Source organism: Neovison vison, chromosome 2 (assembly GCF_020171115.1).
Source record: "Neovison vison isolate M4711 chromosome 2, ASM_NN_V1, whole genome shotgun sequence".
NCBI lineage: Eukaryota > Metazoa > Chordata > Mammalia > Carnivora > Mustelidae > Neogale > Neogale vison.
Genome location: NC_058092.1, coordinates 197,932,001 through 197,956,257, shown reverse-complemented (window position 1 = coordinate 197,956,257; position 24,257 = coordinate 197,932,001). Strand labels below are relative to the sequence as shown.

The 24,257-nt window shown below is 38.3% G+C and overlaps 1 protein-coding gene across 2 annotated transcripts in view; it reads left to right on the top strand.

The window, feature by feature from the left end:
* WAPL (WAPL cohesin release factor) overlaps positions 1-24,257 on the top strand; it is an 85,868-nt gene that overhangs the window by 5,954 nt on the left and 55,657 nt on the right. Inside the window, exons 3-4 of one of the 2 annotated variants that reach the window (XM_044239975.1) lie at positions 19,728-20,771; positions 23,116-23,216. In XM_044239975.1, coding sequence (XP_044095910.1) covers positions 19,728-20,771; positions 23,116-23,216 — 1,145 coding nt within the window. Of the gene's footprint in view, positions 1-19,727; positions 20,772-23,097; positions 23,217-24,257 lie in introns of both variants that reach the window. The other variant, XM_044239974.1, reaches the window with a different exon arrangement.

The following is a 24,257-nucleotide window of genomic DNA, read 5'->3' as shown; positions in this document are numbered from 1 at the left end:
TAGCTAAATTGTAGTTCTGCTGCTGATACTGTGGACTAACTGGGAGTCCAGACAACATTATAATGGTTTCATGAGGAGAAAATGTGTACTAAAATACAGATAAATAGATGTTTAAGAACATCTTGTCTCTCTTCCTTCTTCACGAGGTATTCTTAGTGGAAAGGGTATGGGGTAGCTCTATGAATATTTTTATTCCTCTCTTTTCCTTTGACCACTCAGAGCTGCAGCAACTCTGGCAGCCCCCAGTAGGGTAAGAAGGGAACTTTGAAGGAATGCTTTTAGTTCTTACGGTAGTCTTATTCTAAGTTCTTTTTTTTTTTTTAAGGTTTTTTTTTTTTTGTTTTTAAATTTATTCGACAGGGAGAGATCACAAGTAGGCAGAGAGGCAGGCGGGGGTGGGGGTGGGGAGAAGCAGGCTCCCTGCTGAGCAGAAGCCTGATGTGGGGCTCAATCCCAGGACCCCGAGATCATGACCCGAGCTGAAGGCAGAGGCTTAACCCACTAAGCCACCCAGGTGCCCCTTATTCTAAGTTCTTAAAAACCATTTATAGGTTTGTATGTTTATAAGTTGATTATAGTTTTGGAAATACTTGTGTACATTATGACCTTCTTTTTTTTGCTCCTACCCTCTAACATTTGGGCATTTCCCTGTTTCTAGACTCAACTCTTACTATGTCTGTCAGATTGTTACTGTCTTTTCTGTCCTTGAACAAGCCTTTGGTTTTAGTTGAAGTTTAGAAACCCAAACTTAAATTTTTTATAAAATTTATAAATTTTATAAATCTTTTTATAACTCTAAAGTGGTTCCTAGCCTTTTTTGAATTAGAGATCCTTGAGAATGATAAAATTTTGGACTCAAGATAAAACTGTACATGTAATGTCTCAGAACTCCCTTGCAGGTCATTTTATTTAAGAGCCTTTGAGAAATTTGGGGATAAAGTTTATTCAAAGCATACTAGTAAATTCCTTCCCATGGAATTCAGACCATTTTCACTGTAGAATTATATCACATCGGTGAAAAGGTTCAGATTTACTGTATCATTTCTCTTAGCATTAAGTGTAAGGTGCATATCTTTCTCTGTAGGGGAATATGTGGTTAATTTTTTAGCTATTGGTAAAATTGTTTCATATCTATATTATAATATTTCATTCGAGGGAGTACTTTTAAAAACTGTGGCTTATTTGGAGAGGAAATGCAGAATGAGGTCATGATGATATGTATTATTGTTGTCGTTTTCCAAATAGAGGTTTGATGGGAAAGACAACCCAGAAGCAAGATTACAGACTGAATGAGGACTGCAAGGAATGGTTGAGTTGCTCAAATGTCCTAACTTTTCTTTCTTTCTTTCTTCTTTTTTTCCAAAAAGATTTTATTTATTTATTTAACACAGAGAGAAAGCCAGAAAGAGAACACAAGCAGGGAGAGTGGGAAAGGGAGAAGCAGGTTTCTTCCTGAGCAGGGAATCTGACGTGGGACTCGATGCCAGGACCCCAGGATCATGACTTGAACTGAAGGCAGATCCCCAATGATGGAGGCACCCAGGTGCCCAATGTCCTAACTTTTCATTTAAAAAACAGAAAACTTAAGCGCATCTGGGTGGCTCAGTAGGTTAAGGTTCTGCCTTTGGCCCAGGTTATGATCTCAGGATCCTGAGATGGAGCGCCAGGTTGGGCTCTGTGCTCAGTGGGGAGTCTGCTTCTCCCTCTTCCTCTGTCTCTCCATGCCCCATTTGCTCCATACTCACTCTACTTTCCATCCTCTACTCCCTGGATTATTTTAAAGATTTATATATTTATTTGGGAGAGGGGGTGGGAAGGGTGATAGGGGGAGAAGCAGACTCCCTCCTGAGCACAGAGCCCGATGTGGGGTTTGATTCATGACACTGAGATAACTTGAGGTGAAATCAAGAGTCAGACACTTAACCTACTGAACTACCTAGGCCTTCCTTCCTGGATTATCATTATTTTTATTTTTGTTATTTTTTAAAGATTTTACTTATTAGGGAGAAAGAATGAGCACCCACACACCAAAGGGAGAGAAGAGAAGCCCCCACTGAGCAGGGAGCCTGACCTGGGCCTCCATTTCAGTACCCTGAGATCATGACCCAAGCCAAAGGCAGATGCTTAACTAGCTGAGCCACCCAGGCACCCCTCTCTGGATTATTATTATTATTTTATTTTATTTTTTAAAAGATTTTATTTATTCGACACAGAGAGATCACAAGTGGGCAGAGAGGCAGGCAGAGAGAGAGGGGCAAGCAGGCTCCCTGCTAAGCAGAGAGCCGGATGCGGGGCTCCCCAGGACCCTGAAACCAATACCCGAGCTGAAGGCAGAGGCCCAACCCTCTGGGCCCCCTAGGTGCCCCTCCCTGGATTATTTCAGTGTAGATTCAGGACTTGTGTATTATACGCAAATACTTAAGTTGTGATTGCTATTAAAGTAAGGTTTTTTTTTTTTTTTTAAAGATTTTATTTATTGATTTGACAGAGAGAGATCACAAGTAGGCAGAGAGGCAGGCAGAGAGAGAGAGAGGAGGAAGCAGGCTCCCCGCTGAGCAGAGAGCCCATTGTGGGACTCGATCCCAGGACCCTGAGATCATGACCTGAGCCGAAGGCAGCGGCTTAACCCACTGAAGCACCCAGGTGCCCTTAAAGTGAGTTTTTAAACTGGTGTGCTGCTTAAAAATGGTCCTTAGCAGGACCTAAAGGTTTGCCCTTATAATTATGAGGTCACGGAATGTTCTTTAAAAAGTTCTTTAAAGGGCTGTATTAGGTCACAAGAAGGCTTCTCTTGCCTTTTGTATGAGACTGTTTCCATTTTCTGTCTTTGTGCTTTCTGCTACAGGTTTTTAATCAGGACTCTAGAATAAAGTATGCAAAGACTTATATTTCTACTTGGCACACTTTCCTTGCCAGCCAGCTGGGATTCAGTCTACACATCCTGCCAAATATTGAGATAACTACTGCATAGGATCTTAATTTGCATGACTGGTTTCGTAGCCAGTATATTTTTTTTCCATTTGCTTAAAGCTGTACTGAGTGTTTGTATGTTAGATGGATGTTACTGTCAGGAATTTTAAGAACCTTGATTAGGAACTAAAGATGATTTTTAGAAAGGGGTGCATTATTCTATTCCTGAAAGCTTAAAGTAGGCCAGGAACTCGTGAGGTGAGATGAGATTTTCATCTGCTTATTGGATAAAGGATAGGTGTCTAATGAGGATTACTAAAAAATTCTGAAATTATAATATCACGAACAGTTACTAGCTTTCATTTAGGTACTGAATATATTGTTTAGGATATATTTAAGTAGTACCTAAAATTCTGTTTTTCAGATGTTTTATTTATTCATTTGAGAGAGAGAAAGTACAAGCAGGGTGGGAGAGGGACAAGAAGCATACTCTCTACTGAGCTTGGAGCCTGACATGGGGCTCAGTCCCAGGACCTGGAAATCGTGACCCAAGCCAAAGGCAGATGCTTAACCATCTGAGCCACCCAGGTGCACCTAAAATTCTTTTTAAGAGAAGTAGATAAGAGACTTATTATTTATTTAGCTCCTACTTTATTTTGAGCCCTTTATGTATCAGTTGACCCTTAATCACAACTATGTAAGCCAGGCTTTATTTCCATTTTATAGAGGGTAAAGGACAGTTTAGTGAATAATTTGGATTACTAGTAGAAGATCTGAAAGACATCCACAGTGTTCTTTTCATGAATGAACATAATTTTATCATATTTAAAGACTTATATTTAAAATATGTCAACCTGCGTGCCTGAAACAAATAATACTTTATATGTTAATAAAAATAAATAAATAAATTAACATGTCACTGGGGCGCCTAGGTGGCTCTCAGTGAGGTGACACCTGATTTTGGCTTAGAGCAAGTCCTGCATTGGACTCATCAGGGATTCTGCTGGAGATTCTCTCTCTCTCTCTTCTTCTCCCTCCTAACTTGTGCACTTTCTCTCTCCCAAATAAATAAATCTTTAAAAAAATAATAGTGTCACTGTACATTTTTGTCATTTTTGATGTTGGAAATAACTGATGGGAACATATTATGGATTCTCTCTTGTTGCTATTTAAGTAATTTTAATAAGAATTTTGGCCTAAGTAGTTATAATACTTAGTGAATAAAACTGACCTTATTTTTATAAGTAATAAGTATCTTCTATTTTTAATTTTTTGTTATATACAAATGGAAATTCAGTATGCAAATTCTGAAAGATTAATTTTGCTTATTTTGTTCTAAAGTAGAATTATATTTTTCAGATTTTACTTATTTATATGAGAGAGAGAGAGAATGAGAGAGAGCATGAGAGGGGAGAGGTCAGAGGGAGATGGAGACTGGGCAGGGAGCCCGATGCGGGACTCTATCTTGGGACTCCAGGATCATAACCTGAGTCAAAGGCAGTTGCTTAATCAACTGAGTCACCCAGGTGCCCCGTTTTTTGTTGTTTGTTCGTATGTTTGTTTATAGTTTATTAACTTTTTTTTTAAAAGATTTTATTTATTTATTTGACAGAGAGCGAGCACAAGTAGGCAGAGAGGCCGGCAGAGAGAGGGGGAAGCAGGGTCCCCGTCGAGCAGAGAGCCCGACGCGGGGCTCGATCCCAGCACCCTGGGATCACTACCCGAGCCCAAGGCAGAGGTCTCAACCCACTGAGCCACCCAGGCGCCCCATAGTTTATTAACTTCTCTAGGAATCTCTATACCCAGCATGGGGCTTAGAACTCACAACCCTGAGGTTAAGAGTGGCATACTCTTCCGACTGAGCGAGCTGGTGCTCCAGAACTTTTAATTTCTTGTAAAATATTTTTTTAGTAAAAGGAGAATTATTTTCAGGGTCTGACCAAATAACAAAAGTGCAGTAGACCACTAACAAGTTTCTTCTTGGATCTGGGTTGAATACCAGCCATGGGAGGGTAGTACATAGAAACTTAGAAACTATAAGCATAATCTCTGCCCTCTGGGAATGGAACTCTTGATTGCCGCTGATTAATAAGTAACTGCTTTTAAAACAATGACCAACACATTTGTATAGTACTTGATGCTTTTCAGAGATTTTCCATATGCCATATTTTTAGAATTTAGAGCCAGACGATACATATATTTTTCTGGTCCAGTCTCTGACTCCAGGAAGCAGTCCACAACTTTTCGAGAGCCCTGATAGTAGAGGAGGATAAATTTGTTCGTAGGAAGGTCTAGGGGAATGCCTGCCTTCCAACCATTCAGCTGTTTTAGTGTCCTGTATGCTGAGTGCTCATTTATGCCAAAGAACAAAATCTTGTCTTATTCACGTTCTAGTGGGCAAGGCAGTAGATTGAAGACAGAATAAGAAGTGTGCTGAAAATTATAGAAAGATAGAAGGATCTGAGATGCCTGGTTGGCTGAGTCAGAAGAGCCATGTGACTCTGGATCTTGGGGAACTGAGTTCATGTGCCATATTGGGTGTAGAGATTACTTAAATTTTTTTTTTTTTTTTAAGATCTTATTTATTTATTTGAGAGAGAGAGAGAGCATGAGAGAGGAGAAGGTCAGGTGGAGAAGCAGACTCCCCACGGAGCTGGGAGCCCCATGCTGGACTTGATCCCAGGACTCCGGGATCATGACCTCAGCCGAAGGCAATTGGTTAACCAACTGAGTCACCCAGGCACCCCTATTTTTTATTCATTTGAAAAAGGTTTTATTTATTCATTTGAGATGGAGATAGCATGAGCAGGGGCAGAGGCGGAGGGAGAGGAAGAAGCTGGCTCCCTGCCAGGGAGCCTGGTGCACGGCTCCATCCCACGACCTTGAGAGTATGACCTGAGCCGAAGGCAGCTGCTCAACCATCTGAGCCAGCCAGTGCCCCAATAAATAAACTTTAAAAGTGGAAAGAAAAATATAGGGTCCTGTGAAATTCTTTAATAGCCTATTTACTGGTCTGAGTGAGGGGTAGGGGCAAGGCTAACATTTAACTTGAGACCTGCTGTACTGAGCAAAGGATAAAAGTGACAGCTTAGTAGCATGGGCAGTAAGGAAGAAGGAGACGTTAAAAATGATTCTTAGTATTTAATGTGAGCACCTGAACAAATGGTAATGTCATTCTTTGAGATAAAGGGACATTTTGAGGGCAAGTTCATCAGTTCAGGTTTATGCACATTGAATTTGAGGTATTTGTGAGGGTTAGGATATACTAGTATGGAACTTAGATAAGTCTTGGTTGGAGATAATACATTTGAGATTCAGCATATAAATGTTAATTGACGTGGCACCTGGGTGGCTTAGTCAGTTAAAGGTCTGACTCTTCTGTCAGCTCAGGTCTTGATTTCAAGGTCATGAGTTCAAGCCTCCTGTTGGGCTCCCTGCTTGTGTGTGGAGCCTACTTAAAGTAAATAGTGAATGAATGAGTGAATGAATGTTACTTGAAATTACAGGATTACATGAAGTCATTGAGAATGTAAGAGGAAAAAGCATTGTGCTATGAAGAACTTGTAATACTTGATGGAGAGAAGAAAAACTAGATAAGAAAATTGAATAAGAGCAGAGCATCAGTAGGCACATTGAGTCAGTGCTATCTTATAGAAGCCAGCAAAAAGGTGTTCATGAAGGATCAACTGAATTGAAATGTTCTCAGGACCACAAAGCTGGCATTGGAGTATGCAGCTTGGGTTGAAACAGTCTGAGTAGTGAGTACATAGTGAGGGTATGGGGGTAGCAAGAATGTACATGACTTGTTAAAGATGTTAGATGGGGAGAAGAGAGGTTTTGAAAAGTTATGAGGTGATGAGGGGTTCTGCAAGGTTTGATTGCATGGAAGAGCCTTAGTACATAGGCTTCAAAGCACAGGGGCGAGAGAGGTCTTGGGAGAAGGATGCTGCGTTTTCTGGACAGGAGGAAAGATGGTTGAGAATGTGAGCTTCCTGAGAGGTGGAAGATAAGGTGGCTTATGGAGGAAAGTGTTTTTTCCCCCATGAAATGATAGACGAGGTTATCCCTGGAAGTGGGAAAGAAAGGCAAGGAAATGCAGGGGCTGAAGTGAAGGAAGGAACAAAGGGTTTAAATTGATGTTGCAGAAAATGGAAGGAAGAAGCTGTGAAGAGACAATTTTTGGATATTAATGAGACCTTAGTGAAGATAATATCATTAGAAACTCACAGTTTCTAACTTTCCTCATTATATTTGTGCCCCTCCTCCCACCTTTAGCCATGAACCTGCACAGAATGTAGAATACTGGAAAGGAAAATTAGATTATCCTGGATGGTCATTTTTGTCTAACAAGATGTGGTGTGAACAGATAGAGAAGGAAGAATTTAGGGTATCGCCCAGAGAGTGATTGAAATGATGGACTGTAGAATTTAAAATGTTTAGGATCTGGACAAGGCTGGTGGATAGGAGAAAGGAGAGAAGAGGGGTCAGTATACTAAGAGTCTTATTAAATAGAAGTCAAGAATGGGGTTACTGGAACAGGTTAGGTAGTTAGGCTGTGATTGAGAGGTGAAGCCACTTTGGATAGAAGTGGCTTTACCTCTCAGTCACAACCTACCACCACAAAGATACCCAAAACTATCCAATCTGATTTTAATATTTAAGAGGTGAAGCTTTCTGGGACATGACAAGTTGCTTCATGAAGCTGAGAACTGGTGTCTGAGCTGGAATGTAGAAGACTACGGATGGGAGAAGGTTAAAGAACTGTGAGGTCAGGAGATTGGGATTTGGTGGAATTCAGCATGATAGCAAGACTGGCATGAGAGGTAGGTTATAAATCCTGTGTAAAACCCTTAAATGAAGAATAAGAGGTTGTTAGATGACAGGTATGAGGAAGATTAGAGGGTAACTAGCTGAGTGGCACAAGCCTCAAAAGAATGGGCTTTTTATAAGAGGGTGGAGTAATAATAGTTTTATGAACGGGCTCTGGGGAGCTAGAATACCAGTGACCCCAAAGCATCCTACTCTCAGATACTTAAAGGGGCTGAAGAAGAACAGACATGTGTAGTCAGGGTTCTGCTAGGGCATGGAATTGGTTGAGGGAATGAATCCCCAGGCATATGTGAGTGTCCTGATCACCAAAGCCTGCTTGCTTTAGACATAAGGGTTTGGGTGGTGGTGGTGCTCATTTTTGGATTATGATATTGGAAAGAAGTACAGATACATTTTGAGTATTAACATTTAAGAGAAGGTAGATCACAAGATGTGTTTACGTTTTGGATCAAGACACAGAGAAAGAGGTGAGAAGCATACGTTAGAATCAAATTTTCCTATAGAGTTTTTGAACCATATATATGCAAAAGATTTACTGAGAGAGAGAGGACAGAGTATGTACGGGTGTGTACATGGTGGGAAGGGACAAAGGGAAAGAATCTTCAAGCTGACTCCCTGCTGGGCGTGGAGCCTAACTCAGCTGCAGCCCAGGACCCATGGTACCATGACCGGAGCCAAAACCAAGAGCTGGATGCTTAACTCACTGAGCCACCCAGGCACCCCTCCCCATATATTTTTATAAGTTCTAGTCTGGATTTATTAGTCAAGGTTCCCGCTGAAAATAGGTTGTGTGTCCTAATTAGGCTAATATCAGGAAAATATAAAGGAGCTATTTAGAAAAGTGTGGGGAGAATGTTAGGGAAAGCACAAAAAATGGTGCTGTCGGCTTGGTTAGCTGCAGTGAAGCTATTATCACCCATTTTCACAGGGACAAGAAATCATCTGAGCCTTATAGTGGAGGCCACCTTAAGAGGAACAGTATCCTGTTGAGGGGCTTCATAAGCAAAGTGCTGGAGGGGTAATGTACCTGAACCTAAGTTTCCTCCTTCCCTCCTTTGTCCTGCTGGGGGTCCTCATGGGTAGAACCCAGTAGAAGAAGTACGGGGACTTTGATACAGGTCAGCCTCCTGAGAGGGCTAAGATCAGGGTGGAGAGTGGATCTGGAAGGACAAGTGGAAAATACTTGATGTAATATCTTAAAACAAAACTGCTAAGTTCTGTGGAAATACATACATTTGTGTAATTATTACCAAGATACAGAATATTTCTGTTATCTTGAAAGTTCCTTCATGCTTCTTTTTGATTAGTTCCTTCTCTTACTTCCAGCCCCTGGCATTCACTGATCTGTTTTCTGTCTCTGGTTTTTATCTTTTTCAGAATGTCCTATACATGTGATCATGGTATATAGCCTTATCAGTCTGGTGTCTTTGAGTTAGCATAATGCTTTTAAAGACTGTTCCATGTAACAGTAGTTCATTCCTTTTTGATTGCTGAGTAGTATTCTATTATATATGTACTGTAATTCATTCATTAGTTGGAGGACATTTAGATGGTTTTCAGTTTGGGGCAGTTATGAGTGAAGCTGCTATAAACTGTCACATTGAGGTTTTAGACATTTAGACATGTGTCCTCATTTCTCTTGTATAAGTACCTAGGACGGGATCGCTGGTCATGAAAACATTGATCATAAATTTAAATGGTTGCAAAGGGTATAATTTCCTATGAAATAATATAATTTTAAAGTAAAACTAACAGTATAAGTATCAGTGATTTTTTAACCTTTTTATTGTAAAATAAAACACAGATACAGAAAACCACACAATGTAATGTGTAACAATATGCTTAGTTTAATGAATTATGAGAGCAACACCCTTATGACCAACACCCACATTAAGAAATAGAATTTTGGCAAACACTCTAGAATCTCTTCCATCTGTCCCTTCCTTCAGCCCCAGAATAACTGCTCTCTTGCCTTTTATCATAATCCCTTTGTTACTTGCAAGTGCTATAATTATTTACTGTTTATTTTCGTATATTAAATAATAATAAAAGAACAAGTTCTTTTTTTAACAGCCAGATGATTTACAGTACTCCTTTTTCTTTTTGAAATATTTCTATACCACCTCCCCTTCAGAATTTTATCCTAATGAACATGCTTAGCCTTTTAATGGTCATCCTTTTCATAATTCTTTGTACAAAAATGTTTATCTACTTAAACTTCTAAGAATTCTCTGTGATTGTCATGCTGTAGGAATTTAAAAATTCTCCTAGATTATTAGCATAATTAATAGTGCATAATTTATCAAATATGAATGCCATATGTTTTAGAGTTAGGGTTTAAATACTGCTGCATGTTTATGTCAGTATCTATGTGCTGTAAATTCCTTAAATGGGTCATTGTTGATATGAGACTTTTGGGTTGCTTTCATATTTTTGTTCTCTTTTTTAAGTTGCTTTATTTTTCAAATACCACTTAACTCTATGACTATCAATTAGTAACTTACTTATATCTGTTATATTTAATTTGCAAAAGGGGGTACAGGTTCACATTTCCTTATATAAAACCTTCGGGGCCAGATTTGTCTTGGAATTTAGGATGATTTTGGAATATAGGAAGTGTATATATTTTATATTAATATTGCCTATCAGAGTCTGAGGCGGCACTCTAATCGAACACCATGTTTGTTCAGAAAAAGAAAATAAATTCTGAAGTATTTGTATTTATTTAAATAGTCTCACTTAGGTGAGGTCAGGTTTTGCTTCAGAATGTATTATGAGAAAGCTTAGTTTTCAGAGCTTTTTGGGTGTTGTAATTGTGGATAAAGTCTTATGAACTTGTAATAATAGTGCCTATCAGATGGTTGCTATTAGTCAAATGAATTATTATGTAGAAAGTATTTAAATGAATTTATATGTAGAAAGTATTTATAACAGTATGGGGCATATACTTAGGGCTTAGTAAGTATATAGTTCAACTTTGTTTTTTCCTCAACTTTATTGAGATATAATTAACATATAACATTGTGTACTTTTTTTTTTTTTTTCTTTAGGAGAGAGAGGTGGAGCAAGTATGTGTTTGCGGTGGTGCAGGGGTGGGCAAAGGGAGAGGGAGGGAGGGAGGGAGGGAGGGAATCCCAAGCAGGGTCCATGCCCAGCATGGAGCTGGATGCAGGGTTCTATCTCAGGACCCTGAGATCATGACCTGAGCCAGAATCAGGAGTCACCCTTAAGCAACTGAGCCACACCGGTGTCCCATGTACTTTTTTATTTTTAAATTTTTTTCCTTTAATATATATTTTTAAAGTAATCTCTGCATCTAACATGGGGCTTGAACTTGCAACCCCAAGATCAAGAGTTGCCTGCTCCACTGACAGTCATCCAGGTGCCCTGTACATTAATTTTTTTTTACTTTGATTTTTAATTGTGAATGAAATAAAATACTTTTTCATAAGTTATTCATTTATATTTTTCTTTAAATTGCTTCTTTATGTCTCTAATTTCTGTTTTTACTGAGATGTTGGACTTGCTGATGTATAAGAATTTTTAATATATTAAGGAAATTAAATTAGCCTTTTGCATTTCCCTGATGACTACCAATGAGCATTTTTCATGTGCTTATTTGATCTCAGAGTAGTTTCTTTGCTGATACCTGTTTATTTTTTTGCTCGTTTATAATTGGGTTGTTTATTTTCTTGTTGAATTTAAAGAGTTCTTTATATATTTTGGATAAAGATCTTTTGTAGGTATATTTAGTGCAGACATTTTTCTGGGTCTGTGGCTTGTCTTCGCATTCTCTTAACAGTGTCTTTTGCAGAGTAGAAGTTAACTGATTTTAATTAAGTCCCACTTTATCACATACTTCTTTTATTACAAGGGAGTATACTCTTTCCCCTAGGCATTCCCTTTGGACAGTTCTAATTTAACGTTAATGTTCCTGCTCTCAGCCCTTACAGTTTGTATGATTTGAATGATTTCTACACATTGAATAAGTTTGTTCCCTCTTCTCATGACAACAACCCTGATAATTAAAGGCAGCTTGAAACAAAAAAAAAAAGAAAAAAGGCAGCTTGTTTGTAATGGAGGTTCTCCTTTACCCCATAAATTAATTTTTCTAGTTACCTCCTCTGTATTTAATGAATAATGATCTCCAAAGCTGCTTCTCTGTCTGTATAGTCTCCTTAGTCAGAAGTCAGAGGTTTTGTTTAAATCTAGTCCTCAGCACATCACTTGATGTATCTAGCCAAAACATTAGATGTTTAATCTTCATCTGGACCTTTTCTGTTAATGTGGATTAAGATGGTTTACCTGGGGCGCCTGGGTGGCTCAGTGGGTTAAAGCCTCTGCCTTCGGCTCAGGTCATGATCCCAGGGTTCTGGGATCGAGCCCCGCGTCGGGCTCTCTGCTCCGCAGGGAACCTGCTTTCTCCCCTCTCTCTCTCTGCCTGCCTCTCTACCTACTTGTGATTTCTCTCTGTCAAATAAATAAAATCTTTAAAAAAAAAAAAAAAAAAAAGATGGTTTACCTGCTTTAGTATTGCAGTTTTCAGTGACTACCCTTCTAGGTAGTTTAATGTAATAGAACTGGGCTTTTTAATTAGGTCTTTTGGACATTGGCTTAGTTGATAACTGTTGCTGTCATTGGCTTCTCTGAGCCTCTTTTCTCACCTGTGTAATGATGCGTTTGGTGAAAGTAAAAGGAAATATCTTTACTTTCTTATAAGATGGTGGAAGAAGTATATATGTTGTATATGTGTATATATATGTTGTTAGTCTATAGCAGATAGCATACGGTTACACAGATGTGTCTATTATGTAGCTTCAGTAAACAATTCATAGTCTTGTCTTATTTTTATCCCTACCTTTTCTCTTTTTATAGTGGATTATTTTGAAGCAAATTCCCTACATAAATATAACTCTTTAAAAGATAAGGACTCCAGGGGCGCCTGGGTGGCTCAGTGGGTTAGGCTGCTGCCTTCGGCTCAGGTTATGATTCAGGGTCCTGGGATCGAGTCCCGCATCGGGCTCTCTGCTCAGCGGGGAGCCTGCTTCCTCCTCTCTCTCTCTCTCTGCCTGCCTCTCTGCCTGCTTGTGATCTCTCTCTGTCAAATAAATAAATAAAATCTTAAAAAAATAAATGAATAAAAGATAAGGACTCCAGGGATACCCGAGTGGCATAGTTGGTTGGGTGTCTGATCTTGGGGTAGTGGGATCCAGCCCTGTGTCTGGTACCATTGTTACTCTTTTTGTAGGGGGCAGGGGAGGGAGAGAGAATTTTAGGCAGTCAACTCAATCAGGACCTTGAGATCATGATGCTTAACTAACTGAGCCGTCCAAGTGCCCTGTACTGTTCTTAGTCTTCAAGGTATATATGTACCTTTGCCAGTTATTATTATGTTTTAAGCTTTTGAACAGCCTGTTTTTAGACAGTATACAATTCAAGAGACAGGAAAGTCTTTTCCATCATCCTTATCCCTCAGGGCAGCCCTGTCTGTACATAATGTAGATCTGCCTCATTCTTTTTTAATAGCTACATAGCATTTAGATATGTGGCTGTATGATAATTTAGTTCTTTATTGATAGGTGTTTGTATTGTTGATGAAGGCAAAACCCAGGAAAGTTGTAATGAGTTTCCTTGTTACTTATTTTATTTCGTGCTTATTATTTATAGAGTAAATGGTTTTAAATAAAACTGCTGGCTTTGAGGGTAAGTTCATTTCTTTGACATACAGATTTCTAATTTTAAAAGATACTACCGGGCACCTGGGTGGCTCAGTCGGTTAAGCGTCTGTCTTCACCTCAGCCCCTGATCTCAGGGTGGTGGAATTCAGCCTCGCATTAGGCTTCCTGCTCAGTGGGGAGCCGGCTTCTCCCTCTCCCTCTGCCTGCTGAGCTTCCCCTACTTGTGTGCGTGCGTGCGCTCTCTCTCTCTCTGTGTCAAATAAATAAGAGCTTAAAAGAAATTAAAAAATGAAAGATACTACCAAATTATCCTTTGTAGTGGTTATACTAAGATATGCTCCTACAGAAGTATAGTTTTATTTTTGTTTCTCTGATGTATTCTTGTTTAAAGATTTTATTTACATTTATTTGACACACAGAGATCACAAGTAGGCAGAGAGACAGGCAGAGGAGGGGGAAGCAGGCTCCCTGCTGAGGAGGGAGCCTGATGCCGGGGCTTGATCCCAGGACCCTGGGATCATGACCTGAGGTGAAGGCAGAGGCTTTAACCCACTGAGCCACCTAGGCGTCCCTGAAGTATTTATTTGTATAAACAGACCACTTTATTGACTGGCCTGCTAATGAATATTCACATTTCATTGTTTTTTTTTTTTTTTAAATTTTATTTATTTATTTGACAGAGATCACAAGCAGGCAGAGAGGCAGGCAGAGAGAGAGGAAGGGAAGCAGGCTCCCTGCTGAGCAGAGAGCCTGATGCAGGGCTCGATCCCAGGACCCTGGGAACATGACCTGAGCCGAAGGCAGAGGCTTTAACCCACTGAGCCACCCAAGCGCCCCCACATTTCATTGTTTTGCAGTGATGTTGCTATACATACGTCTGCTATGCTGAACCATGTAGGATTGCTGATATTCAATTATTTTATTTATTTGAAAGATTTATTTATTTTAGAGAGAAAGCCTATGCACAGGAGCAGGTAGTTCTCTTAAATAGTGTTGTTTTATGGACAGATTTAATTTTGATAAAATTAAATTTTTCTTCCTTTATGGTTGATGCTTTTTGTATCTTGTTGAAGAAAACTTTCCCTGCCTGAGGTCATAAAGATATACTCCTATATACTAAATAAAACTTCGCATTTTTTCCATATTCAGGTCTCTAATTCATCTAGATGTGTAGAGTTCCTTTTATTTATTTTTTTAAAGATTTTATTTAGAGAAAGTGAGAGAGCACGAGCAAGACAGAGGAGGAGGGACAAGTAGACGCCTCTCTGAGCAGGGACCCTGACACAGGTCTTGATTCCAGGACTCCAGGATCATGACCCAAGTAGAAGGCAGACGAGTAACCATCTGAGCCAGGCACCCCTTTAGGAGTTCTTTTTAAATTAAGGAAATTGACCCCATTTTTGGTAATAATGGGTGCACTCATGTTTTTCAGATTTTACTGTTTCCTTTAACTTTAGCATGCTGAAATTTTAGATTGTATGTAAATTAATATGGATTATGAGCTTTGTATCTGAGAAAGAACTTTCCCATGTATTCTTTAAAATTTATTTTATAATATGTGTTTAGTTTCATTTTCTGTATTCAAATCTTAATCTAGAATATATTTTAATATTTGAGGTTGAAAAAAAGTTAACTTTATTTCCCCTGTATGTTCTTATGGGGGAAATAATTTGTCTTTCCACAGGTTCAAACTTCCACAGTCAATACACACTGATGTCCTGCATATGTTTTGCTCCTTCTGTTTGTCCTTTAAACCAGTAAAAATACATTTTAGTTTGGAAACTTGCTGAAACTATACATACTATCCCTGAAAAATGTGTGCACATTTTCATAGAGTTCACAAAGTATAAAGAACCTCTGAAACCCATTCATAAATCTCTGCTCAAACGTAACCTTCCCAACTTCTTAAATACTTCAGAAAGTATATTCATAGAAGCCTTAAATCATCCCACCTATTTTTTTCCTTTATAAGACTATGTATACTATTATTGTAAGTACTTGGATGTTAGTGTTTTTAAGAGAATTATCCATTTCCCTTCCGACTTAAGAATCCTTTAGGGAGTAATGGTCATTTAATTAATCTTTTATGTGAGGTTGCTTACTGTGTTTTAGATAAGCAGTATGAGTCCTAGAGAAAGAATATGGCTTGCCAAATTTTTACGTATCTAGTTATTGGTTTAGCTGTGTGGTTTAACCCTATGCTTTTCAAATTCCATGTAGTTTTCATCATTAAGATAAATTCCCTCCTTACCTAACATATAAAAGATTGAGTATCGGGGTGCCTGGGTGGCTCAGTGGGTTAAGCTGCTGCCTTCGGCTCAGGTCATGATCTCAGGGTACTGGGATCGAGTCCCGCATGGGGCTCTCTGCTCAGCGGGGAGCCTCTCAATCTCTCTCTCTCTCTCTCTGCCTGCCTCTCCATCTACTTGTGATCTCTGTCAAAAAAATAAATAAAATCTTTAAAAAAAAAAAAAAGATTGAGTATCTAGTGATACTAAAATCTAGTGATGTTGGGGCACCTGACTGGCTTGGTTGGAAGAGTGTATGACTCCTGATCTTGGGGTTGTAAGTTCGAGCCCCACATTGGGTGTAGAGATTACTTAAATGAATACATTTTAAAAATAAAATCCAGTGATGTTAAAAGGCATTTATTAAGTATCTGATTATGCCAATTAAGTCTTGAATTGAGAACTTTCTGCACATCCAGTCTTGACCCTCTGGCTTGAGGAACAGTAGGCCTTAGAATGTGGTTTTAGATTCTTTGCATGAAGCAGATAGACACAAGACACACAAGGGAGTATTGATGAACTTACACATAAGAGCCCACTAAGAAAAGTTTTGCTAAAAAATTAGAAAAAATAAAAAATAGGTCCTGTGTTGTGGCATAGTGGTAATATAATACCTATGATAATTTGCATTCATGTGATGCATTATCCTGTAAAATACCTTTAAATATATTGTCTTTTATCTGTTCACCTTGCCCTTCAGAAAGATCTTATTAGTTCACTGTTTTGCTGAAGAAATGGCTTGAACTTCTTAAGGCCTCATTTTAGCCAGAAAGTGGCACAGTTGGCACACATTCACTTAACTCCTAAACTTAGCTAGGAATACATTTCTGGTTAAGTAGTTGATTTTTTTTTCTTTTAAGATTTTATGTATTTATTTGACGGAGAGAGCCCAGCAAGGGGAGCAGGGAGAGAGAGAGAGAGAAGCAGGCTCACAGAGCATGGAGCCTGATGCGGGGCTTGATCCCCAGACCCTGAGACCATGACCTGAACCGAAGGCAGAAGCTTAACCCACTGAGCCACCCAGGTGCCCCAACTTTTATTTATTTTTGAAAAGGTTTTATATATTTATTTGAGAGAGAATAACGTGGGGGAAGGATAAGCAGACTGCCCTGAGCGCAGAGCTTGAACATGACTTATGACTTGATCCCAGGACCAAGGGATCCTGACCTGAGCCAAAGCCAAGAGTCTGGTTCTTAAGCAACTGAACCATCCAGGTGCCCCAATTTATAACTTCCAGTGAGAATATTTTCCATAGGAGTCTTTATTACTTTTTGTACTTAAAATAGATTACATGTAAGCTCACAACAAAGTTAGGCATATGAAAGATAGCTTATTTATGGGAATAAATACATGTTATAGTAACAACATGTATTCTCTCTGATTATAGGAGAAATGGGAGTAATAAAAGAAACTTCTAAAAATAAACTTAAAAAAAATTTTTTTTAAAAATGTTTTAAAAAACTTTTAAAAGTAGGGTTTTTTGTTTGTTTGTTTGTTTTTTTAAAGATTTTATTTATTTACTTGACAGAGTGAGAGAGCACAAGCAGGGGGAGCATTAGAGGGAGGGGGAGTAACAGGCTCCCCACCAGGGAGCCTGATATGGGGCTCAATCCAGGACCCTGGGATTATGACCTGAGTTGAAGGCAGACGTTTAACCATCTAAGCCACCCAGGCACCCCAATGTAGTTTTTTAAAAATAGGGATACTAACATTTATTGTTCACAGAAACTTTTTAAGTCAGAAAGATACTTACTACATGAAACAACTAGATACAGCCTAAATAAATTTTGTGACATTAAGACAGTAGAACGCTCTGCGTTCATCACATCTGAGTGATGTGTAGGGGTGCCTGCGTGGCTCAGTTGTTGAAGCATCGACTCTTAATTTCTGCTCAGGTTGTGATCTCGGAATTATGAGATTGAGCCCAGGCCTCCACCTGGGTGTGGAGCCTCTTTTTAGGATTCTCTCGCTCTCCCTCTGTCCCACCTCTCTCCACCTCCCTCTTTTTAAAAAAAAAAAAAAAAAAAAGGCCATGTAATATATAATGACCTGTCCCAGACCTTTGTGTAGCTAAATATATGAGTACTTCCATAAGCTATTTATTAGGAAATAATTCCTTCAGTAATGCTGTAATGTAGTTTAGGTTAGTGGCTTCCCTTTTTGAGAGAAATTGAAGCCCTTAGGGAAACTCCCAAAGTTTAGGGGTCTTGCTTGGGCTCTAGAGAGCTGGTTTAGCCTGGGCAACACAAGCTTCCAGACTCCACTACCAGTGCTCTTTGCACTTGATAGTAAAAGCAGTGGTGGTATATTTTCTGGTTTGTTTTTAATCTTGACTTTGATTCTTTCTCTTTCAAAGTATCAGCTGTCAGAATCAGCTTTTAATTTTTAGCTTTTCAGTATTTTAGGCTTAGCGATTGGTACTTCTGAGATAATGAAAACTGTAGTTCCTTCTGCTGGGAAATGTCTAAGAATAAAACAGGTATTAGATGCCTTCTAAAGGTAGGTATAAATCTAACAAGTTAAATTATGTTTAAACCCATTGGGTAGTATTAAAAATTGTGTGTTGAATTTATGTAATCATCCCTTTGCTTATACTTGATGGTTTGTTAATTGAGATCTGTAATTGGCTTTTCTTAAATGTAAGTGCACTTTTTAAATACTTCTATTGTTTGGCATAAACATTTTGCCAGTGTTTCTCTACCACTGAGTATTGGGAGAATTAATTATAATACCAGTTTGAATCATATTTCCATCTCATTTAGAAAGGTTAACAAAAAATGTTTCTGATGATAAAAATTAAAGATAGCAAAAATGAATTCCCCAAGTACAAAATGAATAGGAAGTTTAAGGTTTGTTGTTTCCTGATATGCATAAATAAGCCACTGTAGTCACTTAGGCACCAGAGCTACTGTTAAAAAAGAAAAAAATCTTTGAAGTTATATGTATATGGCATTTAGGATTAGGAGAAAGAGTAGAAAGCAGAAATAGCAAAAGAAACCTGACCTTGAGACAGGTTTCTTGCAGAGCTGCATGCCTTATGGGCATCTTTACCCCAGAGAAACACGTTGCCAGAATGTTGTCATTTATTGTGTTATACTTTTTTAAAAAATGTTTTATTTATTTATTTGAATAGAGCATACAAGCAGAGGGAGAGGGAGAAGTAGACTCCCTGTTGAGCAGGGAGCCCGTGGGGGACTTTGATTCCAGGACCCTGGGATCACAATCTGAGCCAAAAGCAGATGCTTAACTGACTGAGCCACCCAGGGGGCCCCTGCGTTACACTATTTAGGTATACTAAGTAAATCTCAATTTAAGGTTTTTATTTGCAAAACCTGTAATACTGCTGAGAAGATTTGGCTGAGTCATTTAATTCTGAATTGATCTGTTTGCTTAACACTGTTGAAATTTCTTGAATTAATTTTTTTAAAGATTTTATTTATTTATTTATTTGACAGAGAGATCATAAGTAGGCAGAGAGACAGTTGGGGGTCGGGGGGTAAGCAGGCTCCCTTACAAGCAGAAACCTGATGTGGGGCTCCAGGACTCTGAGATCATGACCTGAGCTGAAAGCAGAGGCTTTAACCCACTGAGCCACCCAGGTGACCCTCTTGAATTAATTTTAACAAATTTAAGGGACGTGAATGACTAGGGAGAAGTCATTAAAAGACATGAGAGCTCTATGCTAAGCCTACATGGCTCAGTCAGTTAAGCATCCAACTCCTAATTTTGGCTCCAGTCATGATCCTCAGAGTTGTGAAATCGAGCCTATGCAGGCCTCTGTGCTGGGTGTCAGCCTGCTTAGGATTCTCTCCCTCTTCCTCCCTCCCTCCTTTCCCCCAACATAAAAGTGAAAGTGGAAATGTCAGATATGTAAACATTCATCACTTTCTTCATAGTTTAACATTACTGTAGTTATTTTAAGATTAATTGATTCTGTATTCTTAATTAGCTAGATATTCCCATTTGTTAATGTTTACATTGATGTCACTTATCTTTTTATCCTTATTTTTAATTTTTACAGATAAAGTGGAGAATTTTAGTGAAGAATATGAAAAGAATAGTCACCATATTTACAAAAATGCTGAAGATAGTACAAAGAAACCCAGTGCAGAAACAACTGTAGCTTCTGGATACAAAGCTGATGAAATCAAGGAAACAAATGATACTTGGAACTCCCAACTTGGAAAAAGATCAGAATCTCCATCAGAAATATCTCCGATTAAGGGATCTGTAAGAACTGGTTTATATGAATGGGATAATGATTTTGAAGATATCAGATCAGAAGATTGTCTTTTAAGTTTGGATAGTGATCCTCTTTTGGAGATGAAGGATGAGGATTTTAAAAACCGGTTGGAAAATCTAAATGAAGCCATTGAGGAAGACATCGTGCAAAGTGTTCTTAGGCCAAGCAACTGTAGGACGTACTGTAGGGCCAATAAAGCGAAATCCTCACAAGGAGCATCAAATTTTGATAAGCTAATGGACGGCACCAGTCAGGCCTTAGCCAAAGCAAACAGTGAAACAAATAAAGATGGCCTGAATCAGGCAAAGAAAGGCAGTGTAAGTTCTGGGACCAGTTTCAGAGGGACGGTTGGACGGACTAGAGATTACACTGTTTTACATCCATCTTGCTTGTCAGTTTGTAATGTTACCATACAGGATACTATGGAACGTAGCATGGATGAGTTCACTGCATCAACCCCTGCAGATTTGGGAGAAGCTGGCCGTCTAAGAAAAAAGGCAGATATTGCAACTTCTAAGACCACTACTAGATTTCGACCTAGTAATACTAAATCTAAAAAGGATGTTAAACTTGAATTTTTTGGTTTTGAAGATCATGATGAGACAGGAGGTGACGAAGGAGGCTCTGGGAGTTCTAATTACAAAATTAAGTATTTTGGGTTTGATGATCTTAGTGAAAGTGAAGATGATGATGAAGAGGACTGTCAAGTGGAAAGAAAGACAAGCAAAAAAAGAACTAAAACAGCTCCATCCCCCTCCTTGCAGCCTCCTCCTGAAAGCAATGATAATTCCCAGGACAGTCAGTCTAGTGCTAATAATACAGGTAAGACTTTAAGAAAAATTATAAATAAATGTTTTTCAGGATTAAATCAGCTAGCTTCTGCCTAGATACTTAATTTTAACTTGTTATTTTCAATTTTAATAGAAGTACTATGTAGAACCACACATTACCTGAGGTACAGGTACAGCATTTTATCCAGAGGCACAACATTTTAAATGTTAATAAAGTTCCACATTGTAAGGATTGATTTATAGATTGGAATCTTTTTGTTTGTGTTTTAATTCTGCTATTAGCACTTGAGAATTTTTAAGAGTGTGTGTATACGGGTTCTAGACATCTTAATGTTTCAGCTTTGAAAATCCAAATGCAGACTTAGGGTAGATTTTGGACGTTTAGAACTACACTGATGATAGATGGTTTGTAGTGAGGGAAAAATTAGAAAATTAAAATTGTTGAAAAGCCTTTCTGGTTGTCTCAAAACTAATCAACTAACAAATGTTTAAAACATTCTCAAGAAATCTTAAGTCTTAATCTTAAACATCATCCTCTTGAGTTGATTTAATAAAATTGAAAAGTGCTGGTTAAGTATTTATTTAATCTTAACAGTGACATTTAATTTGTCTCTTAGGTTGTAGGGCCAGTAATGATTAGAGGCTCTCAAGGAGTTGATAGTCTACTGAGAGACAAAAGAAGTACGATAGCTTTGCTATTAAGTCTTTACCAGACAAGGGCTTTGTGAAGTGGATTGATTGTTGAGTGAGGAAGAGTAAGTGAAAGCCTCTGGGATACAGGAGCTATGTTTATATATATTTAACCAAATACATGCTTTTTCTGTATTTGTTTACTAAATAAAGCTTTTGTCCTATTAAAGTCATAAGAAATGTCATTATGGTGAGTTAGAATTCTGATAGTATTCTTACATATAGATTCACTTGTACATTATAAGTCATACTTGAGACTACCTACCCTTTTGTTGTATTTGGCTTAAAATTAGTTTTGTTAGATTAGAGTCAGTCTTTAAAACTAGAATTATATAGGAGTAGTCCCCGAGGCTTACTTCTTACTCCATTGCAAAAATAAATAAGGGTATTGTCAGAATTCATCTAGTGCTGTCTTGAATTTCTTTTGGAGAACTGAAGTTGCAGCAGCCTTGCTAGTCACATGTTATCTGACTGGGCAGACAGCTTTACAGTTGCTTTCTTAGGAGGATGATAAGTAATGATGTACGAAACCTGAGCTTCTGTCTCCCTGCAGTGTACTTAGTTCTTACTGCTAACCTTGATAGCAAGTTATCTTAATCAGCAATTGAAAATCTGTGGCAGAAATTTTACATTTTGAGGTCATAAAGCTTTTTTTTTTTTTTTTTAAGATTTTATTTATTTATTTGACAGACAGAGATGACAAGTAGGCAGAGAGGCAGGCAGAGAGAGAAGGAAGCAGGCTCCCTGCTGAGCAGAGAACCTGACTTGGGGCTGGATCCCAGGACCCTGGGAACATGATCTGAGCCAAATGCAGAGGCTTAACCCACTGAGCCACCCAGGCTCCCCAGGTCATAAAACTTTAAGCACTGAAATGTAAAATCATTAGGCGCCCCTTTCATAAACTTTATATTGCTACCAAATAAAATTTAAAAATTAGAGGCCATTTGATTGATACACCCAAAGTTGGAATTGGGTGTTAATATGATGTATGAAATAGCAAACATTTTTAAGGGTTGGGCTAGCAAAAAGCTATTTTTCTTCTATTTTCTCTTATTTTGTTTAGGCTGGAATAAGTATAACCATTTAGGAATTAATCTAATTCTTGGGTTATTTTTTTTTGAAGACCCACAGATCATTGAATTACATTGTACTGGGGTCATTTTCCATCTGTTGCCAAGGATAGCTATCTTTTTTTTTTAATGTGGTTTTTGTAGATGTAAACAGACATTCTTTGAAGGCCAGCATGATTCAGTATACTTAAGTTCTAGAAAAATGTTAAAGGTGAATACCACCTGATACTGTGTGTGTGTGTATTTAAACTAGACCATTTTAATGTCAGTGTCCATAGATATCCAACAGTTATTTTACTAAAATAAAATTGATTTTATTTTATGGCAGAATTGATTTTGCCATTTACACAAAATAAAACTGAAGCACATACACGGTAACTAGGTTTCTGATTTTCTTCTTGAGTAGGGAGCAAGCAGGAGGGTGAGAATAGCAAAATGAAACTTTATACTGTTAGGAGTATTTTGTCAACTGAGTGGTGCTTTTATTCCTTTTATTTTTTCCCCCCTCATAATATGCGCCTCCCTCAAATGTTCATGGGTTGTTTGGTAGATAATTGGAAGTATTAGAAAGCTAGCTAGTTTTGATTGCCTTTTCAGAAAACTTGGATTTTACAGAGGACTTGCCTGGAGTGCCTGAAAGTGTGAAGAAGCCCCCAAATAAACAAGGAGATAAATCAAAGGAAAACACTAGAAAGATTTTTAGTGGTCCCAAACGGGTAAGTAAAGCATTATCTGTGATTTGTATTACTTATTTATTATTGGGGGGAGGGGTGCAACTCTTACTTATTTTATTTGAAAATTACTAACAAATTTTGTCTTTTTTTAATTTGAAAATTACTAGTAAATTTATCTTCCAAGGGATATAAATCAATTTTTTATATGTAACCATTTTTTGAAGTGTACAAAAATATACCTAACAGTTTTTATTATATGTGCAGTTCAGTAATATTAAATACATTCACAGTGTTTTGTAACCATCCATAACATTATCGTATACAAAACACATCATCTCCAGCAAAAACACTGTACCCATTAAAAAATAACTGCCCCTTTGTCCTCCCGGCTCCAACTCCTGGTAAACACTCTTTTTTACTATTTGTCTGTATGAATTTGCCTATTCTGGTTACCTCATATAAGTGGAATCATAAGATACTTAACCTTTTTGTGTCTTAAAGCATATTTATTCTGTCACAGTTCTGCATGCCAGAAATCCAAAATCAAGATGTTGGGAGGGCTGTGCTTTCTCAAAGCCCCTATGGAGAAATGATTTCTTCCTTGCCTCTTTCAGCTTCTGGTGGCTCCAGGTCTTCCTTGGCTTGTGCTGAGTAACTTGCAGTATCTACCTCTGTCACATGGCCGCCTCCCTCTTTCCCTGTGTCTTCTTCTGAAGGACACTTTGTATATACCACATTTTGTTTATTCATCATTAGGGTTGTTTTCACCCTTTGGCTGTTTGAGCCCCTGCTTTCAGTACTTTCGGATATGTATCTAGGAGTAGAATTTTTGAGATATAGGGTAGGTCTGTGTTTAACTGTCAAACTCTTCCGCCTTAACTGAACCATTTTACATTACCACCTGCAGCAATGCATGAGGGTTCCATTTTCTCCATGTCCTCACCAACACTTATTTTCTGTGGTTTGTTTTATTTTGCTTTTTGTTTTTGTTTCATGCTAAAAGATTTATCTGTTTACTTGGGAGAGAGAGAGTAAGCACGCACGTGCGAATGCTGGTAGGAGCTGAGTGAGACAAGCAGACTC